General features: G+C 48.7%; 1 protein-coding gene across 1 annotated transcript in view; it reads right to left on the bottom strand.

The window, feature by feature from the left end:
* The window catches only part of LOC139751416 (kinesin-like protein KIF28P), a 40377-nt gene extending 23204 nt beyond the window's left edge, over positions 1-17173 (bottom strand). Inside the window, 16 exon segments of the mRNA XM_071666808.1 lie at positions 1692-1838; positions 2464-2610; positions 3706-3840; positions 4565-4713; positions 5184-5332; positions 5982-6116; positions 6763-6932; positions 7359-7486; positions 7791-7958; positions 10598-10736; positions 11042-11165; positions 11647-11866; positions 14005-14187; positions 15099-15162; positions 15164-15232; positions 15702-17173. Of these exon segments, the coding sequence (XP_071522909.1) occupies positions 1692-1838; positions 2464-2610; positions 3706-3840; positions 4565-4713; positions 5184-5332; positions 5982-6116; positions 6763-6932; positions 7359-7486; positions 7791-7958; positions 10598-10736; positions 11042-11165; positions 11647-11866; positions 14005-14187; positions 15099-15162; positions 15164-15232; positions 15702-15953 (2379 nt within the window). The 5' untranslated portion in view covers positions 15954-17173.
* Positions 17174-23697: the final 6524 nt, after the last annotated feature.

The raw sequence follows: 23697 nt of genomic DNA, 5'->3' as shown, positions 1-23697 counted from the left end.
GTTGTTTAATTTGTTTATGGATGGGGTTGTTAGGGAGGTAAATGCAAGAGTCCTGGAAAGAGGGGCAAGTATGAAGTCTGTTGGGGATGAGAGAGCTTGGGAAGTGAGTCAGTTGTTGTTCGCTGATGATACAGCGCTGGTGGCTGATTCATGTGAGAAACTGCAGAAGCTGGTGACTGAGTTTGGTAAAGTGTGTGGAAGAAGAAAGTTAAGAGTAAATGTGAATAAGAGCAAGGTTATTAGGTACAGTAGGGGTGAGGGTCAAGTCAATTGGGAGGTGAGTTTGAATGGAGAAAAACTGGAGGAAGTGAAGTGTTTTAGATATCTGGGAGTGGATCTGTCAGCGGATGGAACCATGGAAGCGGAAGTGGATCATAGGGTGGGGGAGGGGGCGAAAATTTTGGGAGCCTTGAAAAATGTGTGGAAGTCGAGAACATTATCTCGGAAAGCAAAAATGGGTATGTTTGAAGGAATAGTGGTTCCAACAATGTTGTATGGTTGCGAGGCGTGGGCTATGGATAGAGATGTGCGCAGGAGGATGGATGTGCTGGAAATGAGATGTTTGAGGAAAATGTGTGGTGTGAGGTGGTTTGATCGAGTAAGTAACGTAAGGGTAAGAGAGATGTGTGGAAATAAAAAGAGCGTGGTTGAGAGAGCAGAAGAGGGTGTTTTGAAATGGTTTGGGCACATGGAGAGAATGAGTGAGGAAAGATTGACCAAGAGGATATATGTGTCGGAGGTGGAGGGAACGAGGAGAAGAGGGAGACCAAATTGGAGGTGGAAAGATGGAGTGAAAAAGATTTTGTGTGATCGGGGCCTGAACATGCAGGAGGGTGAAAGGAGGGCAAGAAATAGAGTGAATTGGAGCGATGTGGTATACAGGGGTTGACGTGCTGTCAGTGGATTGAATCAAGGCATGTGAAGCGTCTGGGGTAAACCATGGAAAGCTGTGTAGGTATGTATATTTGCGTGTGTGGACGTGTGTATGTACATGTGTATGGGGGGGGGGGGGCATTTCTTTCGTCTGTTTCCTTGCGCTACCTCGCAAACGCGGGAGACAGCGACAAAGTATAAAAAAAAAAAAATATATATATATATATATATATATATATATATATATATATATATATATATATATATATATATATATTATCCCTGGGGATAGGGGAGAAAGAATACTTCCCACGTATTCCCTGCGTGTCGTAGAAGGCGACTAAAAGGGGAGGGAGCGGGGGGCTGGAAATCCTCCCTTCTCATTATTTTTTTTTAATTTTCCAAAAGGAACAGAGAACGGGGCCAGGTAAGGATATTCCCTCAAAGGCCCATTCCTCTGTTCTTAACGCTACCTCGCTAACGTGGAAAATGGCAAATAGTTTAAAAAAAAAAAAAAAAAAATATATATATATATGTCTGTGTGGGTATATATATGTATACATTGAAATGTATAGGTATGTATATTTGCGGGTGTGGACGTGTACGTATATACATGTGTATGTGGGTGGGTTGGGGCATTCTTTCGTCTGTTTCCTTGCGCTACCTCGCTAACGCGGGAGACAGCGACAAAGCAAAATGAATATATATATATATATATATATATATATATATATATATATATATATATATATATATATATATGTCTCACGGTATATAGATATATCTAAGATAACTTATATGTCCAGTAAGTCACTCACAGCGTACTTGGTGGGCAGACCACGACAGTTATCAATCTTGACCTTGAAGTTTAAGGAGGTGCCCACCAGGTCACTGGGCGAGTCCACGAACATGTCGTCTGCTTCCGTGTATTCCCGGCCGCTCTTGTTGCACGGGATCAGCTCCACCTGCCGGGCAGCCACAACACGTTACCACCACACCTTGTAGTTCACAACGTCATATTAATGTGTATAAATCGGACTGTGTTTAATATTAAAGGTGCTATACCAGCCAGGGATGATGTATGTACGTCAGTGTGACCAGAGACGAGGCATTTGTCGGTTGGATGGCCTTTATTAACCAGCCAATCACGGGTAGTCTCGCTCATTACTGTTGACATGGCTGCAGCTGCTCATCGGTTGAAATTTACCCCGTCAACCAATCAGCGACAGACTATTGTATCAGAGTTTACGGATCATGCAAGTGCTTAAACAAAACTTGGGGGGGAAGAAAAAGAAAATGAGTGAGATGGTGTGAATGTTGGAGGGAAGATTAAGGACTGGTTCGTATCCGTTTGTGGTACTTGGCACTCGAAAGATACCAATATGAATTTTTGAAAGGACTTCATATCTTCCCGTCCCGCTACTGAGGAATTTTCCTGGAGTATGTTGTATATGAGTTATAACATGATATAGGCCGGACGACCCCCGGAGGATGGGACGACTCCTGAATGAGTCAGTCGCCCCTTACAAGGCTGGGACGACCCTTGTATGGGTCAGACACCTCCCGCAAGGACGGGACGACCGCACTCACGTTCATCATTCCGACGTCGACGCCCTTGTAGTTTGTGATCTCGAGTTGTTCCTTGAGCTCGACGTTGTAGGCGAGTGGCTTGAGGTCGACTTGGACGGTGCCGATGTGGACTTCGGTGTCTAGCGACTCCTGGAACGGGTCCTCGTTCTGGAAGGGACAGGAGGATTGACAACGCTGGTGGTCAGGGTAGTGAAGGCGGCGGTGGGAGGGGAGGGATGGCAACACTGGTGGCCAGGGGGGCAAGACCTCACAGTGATGGTGTTGATGACCGCATATAACGATCCTCCAGCCATCCTGAATCTATCATCAACATCAAAGTTTCTTGGTTGATAATTTTTTGCTTGTTGCTTCTTGACAGATGTTTCCTACCTAATATTTAACAGATTTAAAAGTTAGGGTAAAGAGTTACATCTCGAGTTAATGATCTGAATATGTTTATGAAACTTACAATGTCACTTTCAGATATTCAGGTGAAGGACAAATATCTGAATATTGAGTGTCCAGCTGTAGGGAGTGAGGCCCACCCAGCCACGTCCTCCTCTGTCCACACACTCTCGCTATGGCAACCATGATCACCCAACCACGTACCTCACGTCAACCACACGTCTCCATCCTTGTAGTACGTACCTCTGGTCTCCACCACACGTCTCCGTCCTTGTAGTACGTACCTCTGGTCTCCACCACACGTCCTCGTCCTTGTAGTACGTACCTCTGGTCTCCACCACACGTCTCCGTCCATGTAGTACGTACCTCTGGTCTCCACCACACGTCTCCGTCCATGTAGTGCGTACCTCTGGTCTCCACCACACGTCCTCGTCCCTGTAGTACGTACCTCTGGTCTCCACCACACGTCTCCGTCCATGTAGTACGTACCTCTGGTCTCCACCACACGTTTCCGTCCATGTAGTGCGTACCTCTGGTCTCCACCACACGTCTCCGTCCATGTAGTGCGTACCTCTGGTCTCCACCACACGTCCTCGTCCCTGTAGTACGTACCTCTGGTCTCCACCACACGTCTCCGTCCATGTAGTACGTACCTCTGGTCTCCACCACACGTCTCCGTCCATGTAGTGCGTACCTCTGGTCTCCACCACACGTCCTCGTCCTTGTAGTGCGTACCTCTGGTCTCCACCACACGTCTCCGTCCATGTAGTACGTACCTCTGGTCTCCACCACACGTCTCCGTCCATGTAGTGCGTACCTCTGGTCTCCACCACACGTCCTCGTCCTTGTAGTACGTACCTCTGGTCTCCGCCATTCTTCCTCCTCCTCGTATTTCTGGTACATCTCCTTCATGATGTAGAGGCGGTTCAGGAACTTCTCCTTGGGCCACACAAACTCGGTACCGTTGGCCAGGTTCTTCATCTTCACTTGCACCTGCGGGTAGCAAGACGCGCCGTGAGCCTACCTTATGACCCAGAGACTATGTCATGCACAGCACACTATCTTTTCCCCCAGGTCATGTGTACCTGACGCAAGATTTCATTTCAACCATGGTTTGAATATGTAATTAAGAACATATGAAGAGTGAGAGTATAGCGCAGGGTGGAGGTGCTCTCACATGAGCATGGTCTCACATGAGCCAGAAAACGGGAACCGTTTTCTGGCGACTGATGACACGGGCCTAACTCAACCCAACATGGAGGAGGAAGTTCCTTGCTGGGTAGCTGAGCCACCTACTGACGAGGAAGTGGACTGAAAAGCGCAGGAGGGGCACGAGTCTGGCGGCTATAACGTTAACACACACACACACACTACAGTGCCTGCCATCGATATAATCATTCAGTTTGTAATGTATGTGTACGTATTTCCTGCATGCACGACAACTGAAGGTAATCATAGAAATACTATTATTTGACGAATTATTGTTTTCATTCAAAATAATCCTAATGCTCTCTTGACTTTGGCGTCACATGATTAAAAAAAATTACGCCGGGCGCACTGTGGGTTTACACGACACTAAGTGCGCCGGCGCAGTCTGCATGAGGCAGTAACAAGTGCCGGCAGGAAATTTGGCAAAGCAGTGCCCATGTGGACGTCACATGCGTAGTGCAGCAGACAGACGACGTCACGTGAGGCGTGAGGGACATGGCTACCTTACCTCAGTCTTGCCTTGCTTCTCGCCTAGCACCTGCGGCGCCACTAACAGGATCTCGAACTTGACCAGCCTGTCGAGCTCCTCCGAGATGGAGTTGGCCTCCTCCACGGCGGGTATCACCTCCATCAGGTCCTGCTGGATGTTGGGCGCGTCTGCAACGACGGGTTGGAAATATGTCGTCATGACTCCCAGGATTATAATTATTGGTTTACTTTAGGAATTATTTAATGTGGTCGGCATCCTCACCTCCCAGGGGTCCTGGACTGAATACTGCCTACATCAGACACAGTTTTGATATCTGCTTCTTTCCCTACACGTCTAAGCTTTGGAACTCTACCTTCGCCTGTCTTTCTCAATAACTATGACCCGCTCCACATTCTAAAAGACAGGTTCTTCACTTCCTCCAAAATTCATGAAAATTTTCCCTTATCTCCTCTGTTTCCCTTACACATTCTCCCTGTATATCACTTAAGGTCCGACCTTGATGTGGACTTTTGTCCATGACCGGAGCCTTCATCAGAAAAGAAATATATATATGTATATATCGTGAAGGAGTAAGGTGGAGGGCGGGAACTAACTGCAAGTGGGTCAGTATTCTATGCAAAGTTGTTGCGGGACTCACAACCGTCGCCGCTGGACATGTTGACGCCATTCTTGGCTGCGATCTCCTCCTGGGCGTACTCGAAGGTGATCACCGGGTAGTGCATGTTGCTCTTCTTACACTCCACCGGGTTCTGGAACAGCCACAACTGAGTGGCACCGAACATCAGCCTGCAACATGAACCAGACACTTATACTCACCTTCTCACACTTACTATATCAATATATTCATCACATCTGCTTCCCTTGTAGCCCTGACCCCGAACCATGAAGCTGCCTCCACTAACACAAGGCCAAAGTCTAGATCAGGTGAGACCCGAACTTCCCCACGATTCCTTTCTGTCTGCTGAGCAGTGAACACCTTACCAACAGCCGGAGACGTGAGGGATCTATTCCTGGACCTGACAACGTAGGTGTCTACATGAAGTACAATCTGCTTACCAAAGACGCCCTCGCGTTACTTAAGAACCAGTTACCATTGTGTTCCCCTTCACGGTGTACTACACTGAAGTACCCGACCCCGGTACTCTGTAGTACAAGGTGACATATTCCACAATCTTGGCACCTGGTAGTAGTGTGTGTGTGTGTGACCTGACCTTCGGCTCATGTTGACACTGTGGTGCGAGACAATGTAAACCCTTACGATGATCAGGGTCACAGGTGACCTTAACGCTGATAGTGGATGACCTTGACCTGGCACTGACTGAGGCAAGACCTTACCTGGACCTTAATAATGATCATAGCAAGTTGACCTTGATAGCGAGGTACCTCCCGCTCGGCAGTGACCTGCATGACGCTAACACTGGTGCTCAGTACTGACCTGTCGTTGTGGCATAGCGTTGTCTCGCCCTGGGTGGGAGAGCCGTTGACCAGGAGGCGACAGTCGGTATTCACAGGTTTGACGATGACTTTGCCGTCCTTAGCGACGGTCATGACCGCGTGCTGCTCCTGGATGCTGGGGGGGGGGGGGGGGGGGGGAGATCACGTGATAAGTATAATCAACACTGAACATACACAACCAACGTACACAACCAGAGTCACAACCCAAAGTACATAAACAACGTACACAACCAACGTACTCAGGCCAGTGTACACAACCCACTGTACACAGTAACCAGTCACAACCATGAAACATATCAGCTTAAGTGATCACTCATACTTGTGATGTACACTCCACAACCACTGCACTCCACAACCACACTCCCCTACCACACTTCCCTGCCACACTCCACAACCACACTCCTCTACCACACTCCACAACCACACTCCCCTACCACACTTCCCTGCCACACTCCACAACCACACTCCCCTACCACACTCCACAACCACACTCCCCTACCACACTTCCCTGCCACACTCCACAACCACACTCCCCTACCACACTCCACAACCACACTCCCCTATCGCACTTCCCTACCACACTCCACTACCACACTTCCCTACCAACTCCAACCTCTTCATCCACTTCCACTAAACTTCCTTACCCTCACACCAGCAGAATTAAAGTTGACTCCTCGCACCACACTCGTCAGCTCTCTCTCTCTCTCTCTCTCTCTCTCTCTCTCTCTCTCTCTCTCTCCCGCCAGGTGAGGTCCAGGTACCTGGGGCTGATCATGGTGATGTTGGACTCTGCTCCCTTCCGGTTGCCGATGGTGTTGTCTCCTGGGCTCAGGATGTGGATGATGCGACCAGACAACATGGGGTCCACGTTCAGGTTGTAGATGTGAGGTTTGGTCTGCTTGTCTTGTTCCTTCTTGGCGATGGACGGGTCCTGTGGAGGGCAGGGAGCCCACGGTGTACTACAGGTATACAGACAATCTTCAGCAGTGACTACATTATGCTATGTGTCGCTAACTACAGGTAGACTCATAGGAAAAGCGAATTTAGACTCCAGTTTTGGGTATATGTTTCCACGAAGGCTTAACAAATTGCAGTCATGAAGCAAAAACTAAGGAGGTAATTAATCCAACTCACTAAATCTAAGGAACATTAAGCTTACAAGAGGAGTCTGGCCTGAGGAGTGAGCGTCCCACATGTTCTGTACATAGTAACCAGGAAAGAAAATGTAATTTAAACAGCGTAGTAAAACATTGGAAAACTGGTGATAAACTACGTTAACTTCTGACATTCAGTCATAATGAGCAAACAGTAAACAATGATTCAGAGTTGTATCATGAGAGTCGCCTGCACGACTGACCACGAAGTCCTTCTTGGCTTGTCGTAGCTTCTCCTCGTAGCTCTTCTTCATGTTGGCCATCTCCTGCTCGTTCTCCATCATCCTCGCCTTCACCTCCTCCTCCCACTTTTTCTTCAACTCAGATTGATCTGTGTGGACGAACGAAGTAATTAGTTATAATCGAACTCAAGCAGATATAACACATATCATATGTTCAATATATTTTCATTTTCACACCAGGTGAGCGACAATGGACGGAGATCAACATTGGCTCACCTAAACAAAATACTAAATATAATAATTACGTAAAAATATGTAACAAACGAGAGGTAATGTACGACGCAGTGAATCATGAGAAGAACCAACACAAACCAATAATTACACACTGACACTGTGTATCCACAGATCCGTCGCTACACTCAGACACATTACCTACAGAAGGAAATCACCCACCTCGGTCATCGATGCCGTCCCCGTCAGCGTCGATGAAGTCCTTGTCGATCTGGCCGCCCTGCATCTGTCTCTTGAGCCGCTCGTTCTCCTCCTTCAGTTCCCTCAGCAGCTTCTCCGTCGGATCCTCGTTTACCGTCGCCTTCGTCTTGATCTGCTTGGCCCGGTCAGCTGCACCAGGGAGGGAGAGGGGGCGTTGGTACCACGGTTCGACCTCTTACATAGGATAATACGACCCTCCAAGTACGACCCTACAAACGCGATGGTACGACCCTCCAAGCACGACCCTACAAACGCGATGGTACGACTCTCCAAGCACGACCATACATACGCGTTGGTACGACCCACCAAGCACGACCCTACAGACGCAATGGTACGACCCTCCAAGCACGACGGTACGACCCGTAGGTATGATGACATGGCCTTTGATCTGCCCTTAAGAGTCAGGTCAAATGCGAAGCCATCATATGCAAGAATCGTATCGACGCGTCGTGCTCTAGGGTCGTGTCATCGTGCTCTAGGGTCGTGTCGTCGTGCTCCAGGGTCGTGTCATCGTGCTCTAGGGTCGTGTCGGCATGCTCTAGGGTCGTGTCGTCGTGCTCTAGGGTCGTGTCATCGTGCTCTCGGGTTGTGTCGTCGTGCTCTAGGGTCTTGTTGTCATGCTCTAGGGTCGTGTCATCGCGCTCTAGGGTCGTGTTGTCGTGCTCTAGGGTCGTGTCATCGTGCTCTAGGGTCGTGTCGTCATGCTCTGGGGTCATGTCATCGTGCTCTAGGGTCGTGTCGTCGTGCTCTAGGGTCGTGCTCTAGGGTTGTGTCGTCATGCTCTAGGATCGTGTCGTCGTGCTCTAGGGTCGTGTCGTCGTGCTCTAGGGTCGTGTCATCGTGCTCTAGGGTTGTGTCGTCATGCTCTAGGATCGTGTCGTCATGCTCTAGGGTCGAGTGGTCATGCTGTAGGGTCGTGCTCTAGGGTCGTGTCGTCATGCTCTAGGATCGTGTCATCGTGCTCAAGGATCATGTCGTCGTGCTCTAGGATCGTGTCATCGTGCTCTAGGGTCGTGTCGTCGTGCTCTAGAGTCGTGTTATCGTGCTCTAGGATCGTGTCATCGTGCTCTAGGGTCGTGTCGTCGTGCTCTAGAGTCGTGTCATCGTGCTCTAGGGTCGTGTCGTCGTGCTCTAGGGTCGTGCTCTAGAGTCGTGTCATCGTGCTCTAGGATCGTGTCGTCGTGCTCTAGAGTCGTGTCATCGTGCTCTAGGGTCGTGTCGTCGTGCTCTAGGGTCGTGCTCTAGAGTCGTGTCGTCGTGCTCTAGAGTCGTGTCATCGTGCTCTAGGGTCGTGTCGTCGTGCTCTAGGGTCGTGCTCTAGAGTCGTGTCATCGTGCTCTAGGATCGTGTCGTCGTGCTCTAGAGTCGTGTCATCGTGCTCTAGGGTCGTGTCGTCGTGCTCTAGGGTCGTGCTCTAGAGTCGTGTCATCGTGCTCTAGGGTCGTGTCGTCGTGCTCTAGAGTCGTGTCATCGTGCTCTAGGGTCGTGTCGTCGTGCTCTAGAGTCGTGTCGTCGTGCTCTAGAGTCGTGTCATCGTGCTCTAGGGTCGTGTCGTCGTGCTCTAGGGTCGTGTCGTCGTGCTCTAGGGTCGTGCTCTAGAGTCGTGTCATCGTGCTCTAGGATCGTGTCGTCGTGCTCTAGGGTCGTGTCATCGTGCTCTAGGGTCGTGTCGTCGTGCTCTAGGGTCGTGCTCTAGAGTCGTGTCATCGTGCTCTAGGGTCGTGTCGTCGTGCTCTAGAGTCGTGTCATCGTGCTCTAGGGTCGTGTCGTCGTGCTCTAGGGTCGTGCTCTAGAGTCGTGTCGTCGTACTCTAGAGTCGTGTCATCGTGCTCTAGGGTCGTGTCGTCGTGCTCTAGGGTCGTGTCGTCGTGCTCTAGGGTCGTGCTCTAGAGTCGTGTCATCGTGCTCTAGGATCGTGTCGTCGTGCTCTAGGGTCGTGTCGTCGTGCTCTAGGGTCGTGTCGTCGTGCTCTAGGGTCGTGTCGTCGTGCTTTGACCACAGTGTTGCTAGTGTGTCACCTACGACGCTCCCAGGAAACAGCAGCGTTACTATTTACTCGGGGTAGGAGACAGACAGCGTTGTCAGTTGCTAAAGTAGGAGACAGACAGTATTGCAAACTCCGAAGGTAGGAGATGAACAGTGTTGCCAGTCATTATTGAAAAAACTGTCATGGACAATGTTTTAGGTAGGCTATGCAGTGTTGCCAACAGCACATTGGTGACGTTGCCAGTATGTAGGACAGTGTTGCCAACTAGTATTGGAGACACACCACACAAGAGGACAGTGTTACCACTCTAGCATATGACCCCAGTTACCAGGATGAGGGACGGACAACGTTGCTGAGTGATGTAACAGCAGACACACACACACACACACACACACACAACCTATCATCGTACATCATGCAGTTAGGACACGAACAGTGTTGCCAGTCAGTATTATGAAAAACATTGCCACGGACAGTCTTGTGAATCACGGTAAGATGGATGTACAGTCATGCTAATTATGTCTGACTGCGGGATACATACAGCTATCAAGAAAGTCACCATCGTCAGTCACCATAGAGGGAGACACTATTTTTTATCACCATCATCATAGGAGTTAGATTATTGACACCATTTTTAAGGCTGACAGTGATACCAGTCATCATTGCAGGAGACACAGTTGCCACTCATCATTCTCAGTGACCAGCAGTATTGCCACTCACCGACGTAGGAGAGAAAGTCTATCCCTCACCCTGGCGGGAGGCGGAGGGCGTTGCCACTCACCGAAGCGGAGGGTGGAGAGCGTCTCGTCGTAGTTGATGTCAGCTGGGGAGATGGCAGCGATCATGATGGTCTTGCTGTTGCCGCCCAGCGCGTTCATCAGGAGGCGCGTTAACACAGAGTCACGGAACGGGACGCGCGTCTGTACGAACGAAATAATGAGAACCTCCATCATGACCTAACCATACAGGGTGAATGATCATGATGATCTAAGATCCATGACGAAGGAACAACTAGTTTATTGATAACTATGAGAGCAAGATAATCCCATCATCACCAGGGTTGTAAGTGTCCCAGGAACAACAGTAGCTCAGGGTTGTAAGTGTACATCTTGCTAGTGCCACACGCTACGTGAGGTGTACACCATCACCCAGACTCAACTTGTTTTCCCTCACTTCCCTCGTGTACCCGCCAAGTGTTGCTCTCACTCCTGAGGTAGCGCCTCACCTGCTTCCCTGTGCTTCGCTCGGCCAGGGCGTGGATACAGTTGCCGAGGCAAGAGAGGGACAGGTTGATGCCAGCGCCCTCCTTCAGCCGCGACCCCGTGGCCCCCGTGCTCTCCACCCGCTCGCTGACCACATCAAGAAGAAAGACAAAGAGAAAGAAAGCTGTGAACGTTTGTGATATACGTGACAGGACGTGGGGAAATTTTGGCCACGCTGGTAAGAGATCCCGACCTCTACATCCACATCTCCACTACCAACACACGCACGTTCCCCTCCGCCGCCTGACACACCTACCCTGCTCACGTTCATTCCCTCCATATACATGTCTTGCCACACACGGCCCTCCGTAGTTGGCGTTACTGACCATGAGAGAACACAGGCCCGCCCAGGGTTAGGCATGTATGGGTTTGAATCCTCAGGACGACAGTCGACCCATACCCAAAACAGGTTTTCAATCACACACACACACACACACACACACACACACACACACACACACCACACACACACACACACACACCACACACACACACACACCACACACACACACACCACACACACACACACCACACACACACACACACACACACACACACACACACACACCTGCCAGCCAGGTCGACGAGGTTGACGACCGCCTGCTTGGCCGTCTCCTGACCTGCTGCGTTCTTGAACTTCTGGATGAAGTTGATGCCGACGATGGTGTGGGCCCGCGAGGAGGTGGCGTTCATGTTGGTGGAGGCGATGGTCCGGTTCACTGTTCCCTCGTTCATCTTCTGTTCAATTTCCTGGTAATTGGTGACCAGAGCCGCCTTCAGGCCCTCGGCTGTACAGGGAGGTGGTCGTGATGGTGAGAGGTAGCACTAATGTGGGGAGGGCTGGAGGACGCGGGGGAGGAATTTGAGTGGGGGAGAAACAAGATGATGGGGAGGGACTATGTGGAGTCACGTGGTACACTATGACTGATACTGGTGGGTGGAACAGATGAAGTGTGGTGGACTGTACACAGTGGGTGTGGCGGACTGTATACAGTGGGTGTGGTGGACTGTATATGGTGGGTGTGGTGGACTGTACACAATGGGTGTGGTGGACTGTATACAGTGGGTGTGGTGACTGTATAAAGTGGGTGTGGTGGACTGTACACAGTGGGTGTGGTGGACTGTACACAGTGGGTGTGGTGGACTGTATACAGTGGGTGTGGTGACTGTATAAAGTGGGTGTGGTGGACTGTACACAGTGGGTGTGGTGGACTGTCCACAGTGGGTGTGGTGGACTGTACACGGTGTAAGTGGTGGACAGTGGGTGTAGGGGTACAGGAAGAACGCAATGGTGATGGTGGATCAGAGTAATAAATATGACACTGGAAAATAATAAAAGTTACTGAGCGTGGGAGTTGTGAGCCTAGTTGTGAGGTGTGAGGTCGTTGTGTGGGAGTTGTGAGGTGTGAGGCCGTTGTGTGGGAGTTGTGAGGTGTGAGGTCGTTGTGTGGGAGTTGTGAGGTGTGAGGTCGTTGTGTGGGAGTTGTGAGGTGTGAGGCCGTTGTGTGGGAGTTGTGAGGTGTGAGGTCGTTGTGTGGGAGTTGTGAGGTGTGAGGTCGTTGTGTGGGAGTTGTGAGGTGTGAGGCGTTGTGTGGGAGTTGTGAGGTGTGAGGTCGTTGTGTGGGAGTTGTGAGGTGTGAGGCCGTTGTGTGGGAGTTGTGAGGTGTGAGGTCGTTGTGTGGGAGTTGTGAGGTGTGAGGTCGTTGTGTGGGAGTTGTGAGGTGTGAGGCCGTTGTGTGGGAGTTGTGAGGTGTGAGGCCGTTGTGTGGGAGTTGTGAGGTGTGAGGTCGTTGTGTGGGAGTTGTGAGGTGTGAGGTCGTTGTGTGGGAGTTGTGAGGTGTGAGGCCGTTGTGTGGGAGTTGTGAGGTGTGAGGCCGTTGTGTGGGAGTTGTGAGGTGTGAGGTCGTTGTGTGGGAGTTGTGAGGTGTGAGGTCGTTGTGTGGGAGTTGTGAGGTGTGAGGCCGTTGTGTGGGAGTTGTGAGGTGTGAGGTCGTTGTGTGGGAGTTGTGAGGTGTGAGGTCGTTGTGTGGGAGTTGTGAGGTGTGAGGCCGTTGTGTGGGAGTTGTGAGGTGTGAGGCCGTTGTGTGGGAGTTGTGAGGTGTGAGGTCGTTGTGTGGGAGTTGTGAGGTGTGAGGTCGTTGTGTGGGAGTTGTGAGGTGTGAGGCCGTTGTGTGGGAGTTGTGAGGTGTGAGGTCGTTGTGTGGGAGTTGTGAGGTGTGAGGTCGTTGTGTGGGAGTTGTGAGGTGTGAGGCCGTTGTGTGGGAGTTGTGAGGTGTGAGGCCGTTGTGTGGGAGTTGTGAGGTGTGAGGTCGTTGTGTGGGAGTTGTGAGTTGTGAGGCCGTTGTGTGGGAGTTGTGAGGTGTGAGGTCGTTGCGTCAGGTAGACTCCTCACAACAACAATATGTTGTATTATGAACCAATGTTTAGCAAGACAACGAAACAAATCAGTGAATGTTTGGCTGAGATTTTATTTACTGTTTATGTAAAATCTTTAACAGATTCTGTAAATATTGAGTAAATAAATCAGGTAACCGTAACCAAATGTGTATACTGAAATGATCAGTTTTACGATTATAATCCTGGATAATTGACCGATCAGGATCAATACATTTTGATGATAATTCTGTATCATGACCTTGATTATCATGATAGCATAACTCACACGATCATGAATGACCACATTCACGACCACTCCGGCTGTAACTGACCCCCAACCCATCATCCCTCCTCCCGCGGACGACCTAACGTGACCCCAGGACCAGATACCTCAGCATGACCTAACATGACCCCAGGACCAGATACCTCAGCATGACCTAACGTGACCCCAGGACCAGACACCTCAGCATGACCTAACATGACCCCAGGACCAGACACCTCAGGACGACCTAACATGACCCCTCGACCAGACACTTCAGCGTGACCTTACCGTAGAATCCTTTCTTGGGGTGTTGCCTGACCTTAAGGCCATTTTTGTTCTTGGTGGTGTTGAGGAGGTCATGAACCACCTCGTTGTAGATCTCCAACATGCTGAACTTGACCTCGAACTGCTTGTCCTCCTTGTTCTGGGTGATCCCCTGGAACAGGTCATGGCAGAGGAGCGGAACGATGCCTGTTGGGCGGGAGGGAACGAGAGTCATGTAATCAGTGGAGTACATTAGGTCATCCTAGGGTCAAACTGAGGTCAACAAGGGTTACATAGGGTCAGCATACATTGATGAGAGGCCGAATTGGACCAGCAGGTTGTTAAGTGGTTATAATTGATGATGTTTTCCTGTAGTTTGAAAAATGGAATTAATGATTATGTCACGTTTGGATAAAATGATGCCATATTAAGTACAGATATTCTGTGTCATATCAGGGATATCATATCACTGACAGCTTTACAGGAAGAGACGTTTAGTGAGATAAGATAAGATTGCACTGTCCAGTCAAGTAATGAGTGGGATAAGATAAGATAAGATAGTATCGTCCGTCAACATGAGAAAGAATACTGTTGATGGAATTTTTCATTGTATAAATGATAATAATAAGTGAGTAGTAGTTTTGTGTTGTACAAACACCAACTACACAATCTGAAATGAATTCAGAAGCGGTTTATAAGTAGAATGAAGGAGATAAAACACATGAACTACCATGATATGTGACAATATCTGTAACTGTGTAGGAAAAATATATGTATATCAGTTAAAAGCCTCTCATACTGGAGGAACCTGCAGTCACCAGAGGTAACACAGGAAATACATGTACAAAAGACGTCAAACAAGAATACACAACCACCCAAGCTCACACGTGGAGAACTGTTCCGCGTTTGGCGCAGTCAGCGTGGAAACCTGGCACAAATGAACGGATCATCAGGTATCAGGTCACGGATCATCAGGTATCAGGTCACGGATCATCAGGTATCAGGTCACGGATCATCAGGTATCAGGTCACGGATCATCAGGCATCAGGTCAACCATGGATGATGTAAGGCAAGACAGGGAGGGCAGTAGCTGGGTGTCGACACTCGTGATACCTTACCTTTGTTGGCGCCGTAGCCGATGACAGACCAGGACTTGCCCGAGCCGGTCTGGCCGTAGGCGAAAGAGCGTCGAGTTATAGCCATCCCAGGCGTTGTTCAGCACGCCAACACCCAGGTCGTTGTACACAGTACGCTGAGGGAGGGGGAGAGATGGGCGTGGTAAGTGAGGGTACACATGTACCCAGGTCATGACGGGCAACACGTCCTGGGTGACACACAGCACACACAGGATCGTTTGAACAGTTTGGTTTGTAAAGATATTTCTAAGCAAGTTACCGTTTGTTTGTTTTTATTGTGGAAATCTCCAATTCTAGAATGAAAGCTTAGTCCTCAGACATGTAATATGTCTACAGTGATGCAAGATGGACTGACACAAGAAACTATAGAGGACGTCCCAGTAGCCGGCCCGCCCGCCTACCGATAATGTTGGTTTCGTCAGGTGAGTCTCGTGCCAACACCTGATTCCCAGTGCCCCGCCGTCCGAGGCTGCTCGCCTACCAGGAGGTGCAACAAGTCATCTGTGCACTGGGTCATGAGAAAGGAAGGGCAAGACGCGGTGTTCCAAACCCACCTGGTCGTAAGAGGCGGTGTTCGAGACCCACCTGGTCGCAGTACTTGGATGAGGGAGAGTCCTTGGCGAAGTAGCCATCCTTCTGCTCCTTGCTGCCGTCGAAGCTCCAGTAGGAGTAGTCGTAGGTGAAGGACTTGACGTCGCTCTGGTCGTCGGGGTTGGTGAGGTTGGTCACCTTGTCCTTCATGCTCACGATGCACTTGGCTCGTCGGGTCGTCTCGCGTTTGTTGTGGGCACGAGTTAAGGAGGTTCCTTTATGTTTACATGGTGGAAATCTATACATGTTTATATGTCAGGTTAACAAGGAAATACACGTGAAGGACACTGGATTTAAGGTTAATTAAAGCGGATGTAGATGAAGGACAGTTGATACATGTAAAGAAAACCGTATGTGAGGAAAACAATGATTTCTGAAAACGGTACAGACATAAATGTACTGGACACGAGCGGATGGGAAATAACCGTTAGTAACAGGTTGTCTGGAAGACATGAATTTCAAGCTTTTGTGAATCATATCAAACTGACAACTTTGTCTCGAGACTCAGACCGTTGGTAGAGATGATCCACACAGTCATGCAACCCTGAGTCATCAGCTATCATTCAGACAGTTTCTCAGATCTCAACCAACAGTCGTTGGCTCGTGTTGGCAGGAAAGACCTAGAATGGTGTCTTGCCTCCCAGGACTGTGACATACGATCAACCACACCACTGTGAAAGCAGTGGATCACAGCTGAGAGCAGTGGATCACAGCTGAGAGCAGTGGATCACAGCTGGGAGCAGTGGATCACAACTGGGAGCAGTGGATCACAGCTGGGAGCAGTGGATCATAGCTGAGAGCAGTGGATGACCTACAATAAGAAGACAAACTTGGCAATCTTTTCTTGAGGTTTCAGTCCGCTGATCCACCTTTATGGGTCTATATTATAACAGTAAATGTAAAAGAAAACAACAATTACACACACACACACACACACACACACACACACACACACACAGGTCATGCCCGCCTCAGTAGTGGACGCTGCCTCTCTCTCGCAGTATTATCACGACCCAGGCTGATGTTGCCGAGATAATAATAGTCTTATTGATCAGTTCAGTGAGAGGGGAGGGAGGGCTGGCCGGTAGCCTTCAAGAGCAGTTCCTCCTTCCATGTGACGTCCAGATGTAACCAGACTGTTGCTAACAATAGTGGCAACACTGGTGCTGCCGTGTGACGAACTGTCACAGTGAGAATATGTTTGCTGGTCAGCTGAGTTTTAGTACGATCAACTACCAGGGTCAATGAGACATTCACTATCAACGTATAACCACCAACAGAAAACCTCACAGCCTTCTATAGGCAATGAAGATAATTTCAAGCCCACATATACTCTCACTATGGCCGTTGCCGTGAACGGAGATTTAAAGAAGTTGTTGGCAACATTGGTTCTGGAGACCAGTGTGGCGACCAATCAGAGGCTCCGCTGTCCAAAGCATCAACCTCGCTAATAAGAACCAAATACCATCAAGTTTTGCTAATGAAAAGTTAAGTTGAAGATGACAAATATATATATATATATATATATATATATATATATATATATATATATATATATATATATATATATATATATATATATATATATTCCTGATTCGGGTGAGAAACTGCAGAAGCTGGTGACTGAGTTTGGTAAAGTGTGTGAAAGAAGAAAGCTGAGAGTAAATGTGAATAAGAGCAAGGTTATTAGGTACAGTAGGGTTGAGGGACAAGTCAATTGGGAGATAAGTTTGAATGGAGAAAAACTGGATGAGGTGAGGTGTTTTAGATATCTGGGAGTGGATTTGGCAGCAAATGGAACCATGGAAGAGGAAGTGAGTCACAGGGTGGGGGAGGGGACGAAGGTTCTGGGAGCGTTGACAAATGTGTGTCAATGGGACACCAAGAATCTTTTAGCTCTCCCTTTTAATAATAATTTTACTTTACTGCCCATGTTGCTTAAATCCTTTGATGAACATGTTGCCTTCAGCAACAATAATACTATAAAGAATATCTTTATCAGGAATTCACCAGAAAATTCTCCTGGGTGCATCTATAAAGTGCCATGTAGAAATTGTGATAAGGTTTATGTTGGACAGACTTGTAAGGATCTTTCTGTTTGTCTTAAGCAACATGAATATAGTATAAGAACGGGACAGGAATCAAATGCCTTGTTTAATCACGTTAATAAACTATGACCATTGTAATGACTGGAGTAATGCCATCTCAGTTATTAACTCTATTACCACGAGAAATACCACTGAATCTTCTATCATTAGATACACAAAGAATTATAATCATAATATTAGTGATGGTCTATACAGATTAGATAACTTTATTGTTGATAAAATTTGTACTATGATAAGTTTATGAACGCTCGTTGTCTGTCTTGGACAATCGCATGTTTACCAAATAGCGTTCCTAGCTTCGTCTCTTCGATGTATATCAACTGACTGCTATACTTCTCTCTTGTGTCTCCCCTGATGATGTGATTATTACATGAAAGTGCACTTGGGAACTTATCGTGTTTCATTTTCCCTGTGGACTCTTAGGAATATACTTGATCTCGCGCAAAATTGTGATCCTTTCCAATATATATATATATATATATATATATATATATATATATATATATATATATATATACATATATATATATATATATATATATATATTCACAGGTGCAAAACTACAAGGGTGTCGCTTCATTTGGACCAAAGTACATCATTCTTTGTACACTGGTTTCCAGGCGTATGCACTCATAAAATGATCCCGGAAAAATATAAAATTTTTCAGAAAAAACGAAAAAAGTAGTCAAGGGTTGTAGTAATAAATCAACATTCATGAAAACCTCATATGAATCTGATAAATATTTGTTAGGATAAAGGAGGTAAATTGAAATAAAAATTGAATATATTCGTCGTGTCCGAACGAACATAATACAGTAAGTACTTGTTGCTGTTATGAAATACTAGTGTGCAAGTGTCAATAATCTTGCCAAAACTATCAATAAACACACGGCAGCTTCTGTATAAGCAACAATATGAACGACAACAATAGTTATAACAATAGATGTAACGATACGAGGTAATCGTTCGTTTGATTAATCACATGACAGGCTCACCAACATACACATTAGCCTGTGTCATCCTTACGGAGATTATAATGTGGCCATCAACAGAGTGTAGCGTTGTGGCCTTCCCTCGGACCTGCTACACACCTCGTCATCCTCGGTGAATGTTGTTCTATGAAGCCGCGCTCCCACGGCCTGGCCGACACCTGATTCACTACTGCTTGACATGAACATCGAGTGACTTTACACGACCTTACATTGATCCTCCAGAACTAACGTCTGAGCCTGGCGGCCACGCCCATACAGGTAACACCATCGGTGTGGCCAACCCTGGCTGATAAATACCTACCATTTGCGAAGCGGTCTATCAGTTATGCAGACAGTCCCAAGTTCTTGCATACCGAGGTGCGCCCAGTGTCTGGAAACGTCTACTTTAGCTCACAACTCCGGCAGGGACCCTCTGGTGCCTCATGTCCCTCAGCCTCCTCCGAAAGGTTCCCCGTGGGACTTTCCTAAATCCGTTTCCAGCGGCAGCCTGAAGTTAGTGACCTATGGTCACAACTTCTGCAGCTCACAGTACAAAACTTCAGCAACTGCTCACTATCACATGACCTCTCCAACGCCTCCTCCCTTCTGCAGAAGCTCCACGAGACCCTGCATTTATCCAGCTCTTCCACAGAACGCTTGCCTCACTTCCTGTACCTCACCAGCATCATTAATTCACTTCATCTTATTTATTCCTACACCACTTGCAGTAGCTCGCCCTCAGCTACATCACCTCTGTGCCTAGTAATAAAGGCCTGAGGTGTTCCCGTGTAGGATCGTGTGCCCTTCACCCAGTCCTCGTCCTTACAAAAGAGGTTAAACACGTAAGATTACCTGCAAACAAATTACAAGAATTCAGAGACTGGGTGTTGGCACCCAGCTGGTGGGCAACCATTTGGGCCAGAGGTATGGATGACCACAGAGGACAATACTAACCCCTAGGATGGGTGACCAGCTGGGTTGGATGACGACGTGGGTGACCAGCTGGGTTGGATGACCACGTGGGTGAATAGTAAACAAAAGGATATGAGTGGGCGGACCCTGACGGCGACCTTAAGGTTCTCCTCCGCCATGGCGTCTGACCTTCCCACGCCAGGGAGGGGCTCTAGGTACAGCTGACTACACCCGCGCCTTCCTGCCGTGCGACGCTGCACCCACGCCCGAGTGGTGTGGTGTCACCCAGCCGATCACTCTTGCAGCGGTGTCACCGAACTGATCACACTTGCTGTAGTGTCGCCTGGCAGCTCATACATGCTGTGGTGTCGCCTGACTTGAGCTTGTTGTAGTGTCACCTGGCAGCCCATTCACACCACTCACTCTTGCTGTAGCGTCACCCAGCTACCCACACTTACTGTGGTATCACCAAGTCGCCCACACTTGTTTTGGTGTCACCCAGTTGCCCCAGATAGCTTTGGCGTCACTAGCTTCCTACACTTACTGTGGCGTCACCCAGCCACCACACTTATTACAGTGTCACCAGGTAACCACTTCTTGCGGTATCACCCAGCAAATTGCTCCTGCTGTGGCAAAAACCGGCAGTCTCACTTGGTGTAGTGTCACCTGGCCGCTTGTACTTGCTGGGGTGCCACTTGGTCACTTGTACTTGTCGAGTTATCACTTAGCAGCCCACACTTGCTGGGGTGTAAAAATGACAGCTTATATTTCCTTTGGTGTCACTCAGCCGCCCACACTTGATGAGGCGTCACCTAGCCGTCCACACTTGCTGGGATGTCAAATGACAGCTTATACCTGCTATGGTGTCACCCAGTCGCCCACACTTACAAGGGTGACGCAGCCTCTTGTACTTGCTGTGGTGTCTTTGCCCCACTTGTGCCTGCTGGGGTGCCACTCAGCCTCTTTTATGGTGCCACTCAGCAGACTGTACTTTCTGGGGTGCCAGTCAACAGATTGTACCTGTTGGTGTGGCGCTCAGCCGCTTGTACTTGCTGGGGTGGCACTCAACCTCATGTACTTGCTAGGGAAGCACTCAGCCGCTTCTACTTGCATGGGTGTCACTCAGCAGACCGTAGTGGTTGGGGTATCTTCCAGCTGCCCACATCCTGCTGTGTCACCCGGCCGGTTGTAGTATTTCCTGGGTGTCCCCCAGCCGCCCACACCTGCTGGGGTGTCACCCAGCCGCCCACACCTGCTGGGGTGTCACCCAGCCGCCCACACCTGATGGGGTGTCACCCAGCCGCTCACACTTGCTGGGGTGTACTCTGGTCACCTAAACTTGCTGGGGTGTAACCTGGCCGCGGGGTGTCAACCAAAGGGACGCCGTGACCCAGCAGTCTGTAAGAAAGGAAAACAAAGCGCTTTAGATCTTTATTTATGTCCCACTAATAATCCTGACGGTACGATCCTTAGGTACGATAACCACTCTACAGGATCGTACCATCATGCTCAGGATCGTACCATCATGCTCAGGATCGTACCATCATGCTCAGGATCGTACCATCATGCTCAGCATCGTACCATTGTGCTATATTTCATCTTTCACTTTTGAATGATATATAAAGGTACTGGTATAAACGTTGCCAGTGGTACGATGATGCGTCTAATTGTATAAAATGTCATTATGCTTCTGTGGTATTATTGTTTTGTCTTTCAGGTGTTATTCCACTTCAATAATAATGTGTATGATATCAACAACTAATCTTACTTGACGAGGTATTTAGAGAAAAATGTGGTTGAGTTTCTTATCCAGCGGTGTCCTGACACTCACAGTTGTGGCGTGAGTGAATTATGAATTAGATGTTTTTTGTGAATGATTAATTATACATTTTTATTTAGCCACAATAGATTCTCCGTACACAGTGCCCAAGACTCATATTCTCACATGAAGGGTCGAGGCAGTAAGAACTGGTCAATATGATCGCTATGGTAGCGTCATTATCAAACACTTGTTTGAACGGTTTGAGAACGTACCTCTTGTGTGTTCTGTGAGTCCCACACTACGTAATGACCAAGTGAAAATGGATGTTTTATGAGGTATGGTGTAAGTTGTTAACTCATCCATGGAGGTAGTATGGAAGAACACACTTGGTGGTGTAGGATGCCAGTCCATCACCTAACCTTACGTATGTCTGACCGTCCCCCCCCCCCCCCCCCCCAGTGGTCAGGAGTGGCAGGTTAAACCTTCTGAAAGATAGGTGGCTCCCTGGAGACCTTCCTGCCTGGAGACCGTGCTCCCTGGAGACCGTGCTGGCTGGAGACCGCGCTGCCTGGAGACCGTGCTGGCTGGAGACCGCGCTGCCTGGAGACCTTCCTGCCTGGAGACCGCGCTGGCTGGAGACTGCGCTGCCTGGAGACCTTTCTGCCTGGAGACCGTGCTAGCTGGAGACCTTCCTGCCAGGAGGCCGCGCTGGCTGGAGACCGTCTGCCTGGAGGCCGCGCTGCCCTCAACACACCCATCCTCGTACGTTACAAAAGTGTTGTTATCACGAGATAATGACTGACCAGTAAAGGTAAACACAGGAGTCATTCATGGCGGCCACTGACAAATATTTGATGAACAAACACAAGACTCGTGACGCACTTCCTTGATAATGACGAACAAAAAAATTGTCTCCTGAGTGTTACCAGCGGGCAGTGTGACCAGGTGTTACCAGCGGGCAGTGTGACCAGGTGTTACCAGCGGGCAGTGTGACCAGGTGTTACCAGCGGGCAGCGTGACCAGGTGTTACCAGCGGGCAGCGTGACCAGGTGTTACCAGTGGGCAGCGTGACCAGGTGTTACCAGTGGGCAGTGTGACAGGTTGTGAGCCTGAATCATGCCTCAGGGTATGTACCGTGGGTCGCTTGGTGGTTAGGAAGCAACGATGTGGGCCTCAATGACCTGGTGGTCAATAACATGGTAGAGGAAATAACCTGACCAACTTGTGACCTCCGTCCCCCAGCAGGACCTACACACACAGGTCATCAATATCTTCAGCAGGACCTACACACACAGGTCATCAATATCGCCAAGATGACCTACTACAGATACAGGTTATCAGATACCAGTGAGTGACAAGATAGACGTCTCAACGATGGTACTGGGAATGGGTCAGTGGATGGTACTGGGAATGGGTCAGTGGATGGTACTGGGAATGGGTCAGTGATGGTACTGGGAATGGGTCAGTGGATGGTACTGGGACTGGGTCAGTGGATCTAACTAATTTTTTTTCCCCGTCACTTCCATTGTTGATATGCGGTATCGAGTACTACCAGCCTTCTGGAAGAAGTACCACATCATTTTCTAAGAGAACTTTGCATCAGTAATTGCAACTGTTGTGTAAGGTTGGAGGGCTCACAGAGAATGGCAACCGACACCAGACAACAACAGACCACTGGGTCGTGACGAGGGTGTTGTGACAGTGGATGTAAACAGAGGCTCATGAGTTAGTGAGGTACGAGGAGAAAGACAGACAAAATTTTGAAAGAGGAAGACCTGTAAACTTGCCGTGTAGCTGAGGAGGTGCAAACTTGTGTCAGTTGTGTATTTGAAGCAAAATATCTGATCGTTTATGTGGTACTACTTTCAACTACCCTGGCTGGTAAATGTTAAAAATTCTGCTGAAGAAAAAGTACTTCGAGGTAAAACATTTACCCACGACTTTACATCCATTACTACCAGTAAAATCAGATCAATCTTTCCTTAAGTAGGTCGTTATATCGAGTTTCTGGAAGCCTTTAATGAGTTTGAGTGCCTGTATTAGATCAACTCTCAACCTTCTCTAAGTTAAATAGATGTGACTCGTTAACTTGGCTCTCATAGGATTTGTTCGTCAGGCCGGGACTCATCTTGGTAGCTGGCCTCTGTACTCTCACCATTTTGTCTGTCTTTCCTCAAGTAGGATGACCAACATTGAACACAACATTCAAGATGAGGACGGACCAGTAGGTTGTGACC

The sequence above is a fragment of the Panulirus ornatus genome, chromosome 11, assembly GCF_036320965.1.
Source record: "Panulirus ornatus isolate Po-2019 chromosome 11, ASM3632096v1, whole genome shotgun sequence".
Taxonomy (NCBI): domain Eukaryota; kingdom Metazoa; phylum Arthropoda; class Malacostraca; order Decapoda; family Palinuridae; genus Panulirus; species Panulirus ornatus.
This window is presented reverse-complemented; position numbering and strand designations above follow the sequence as displayed.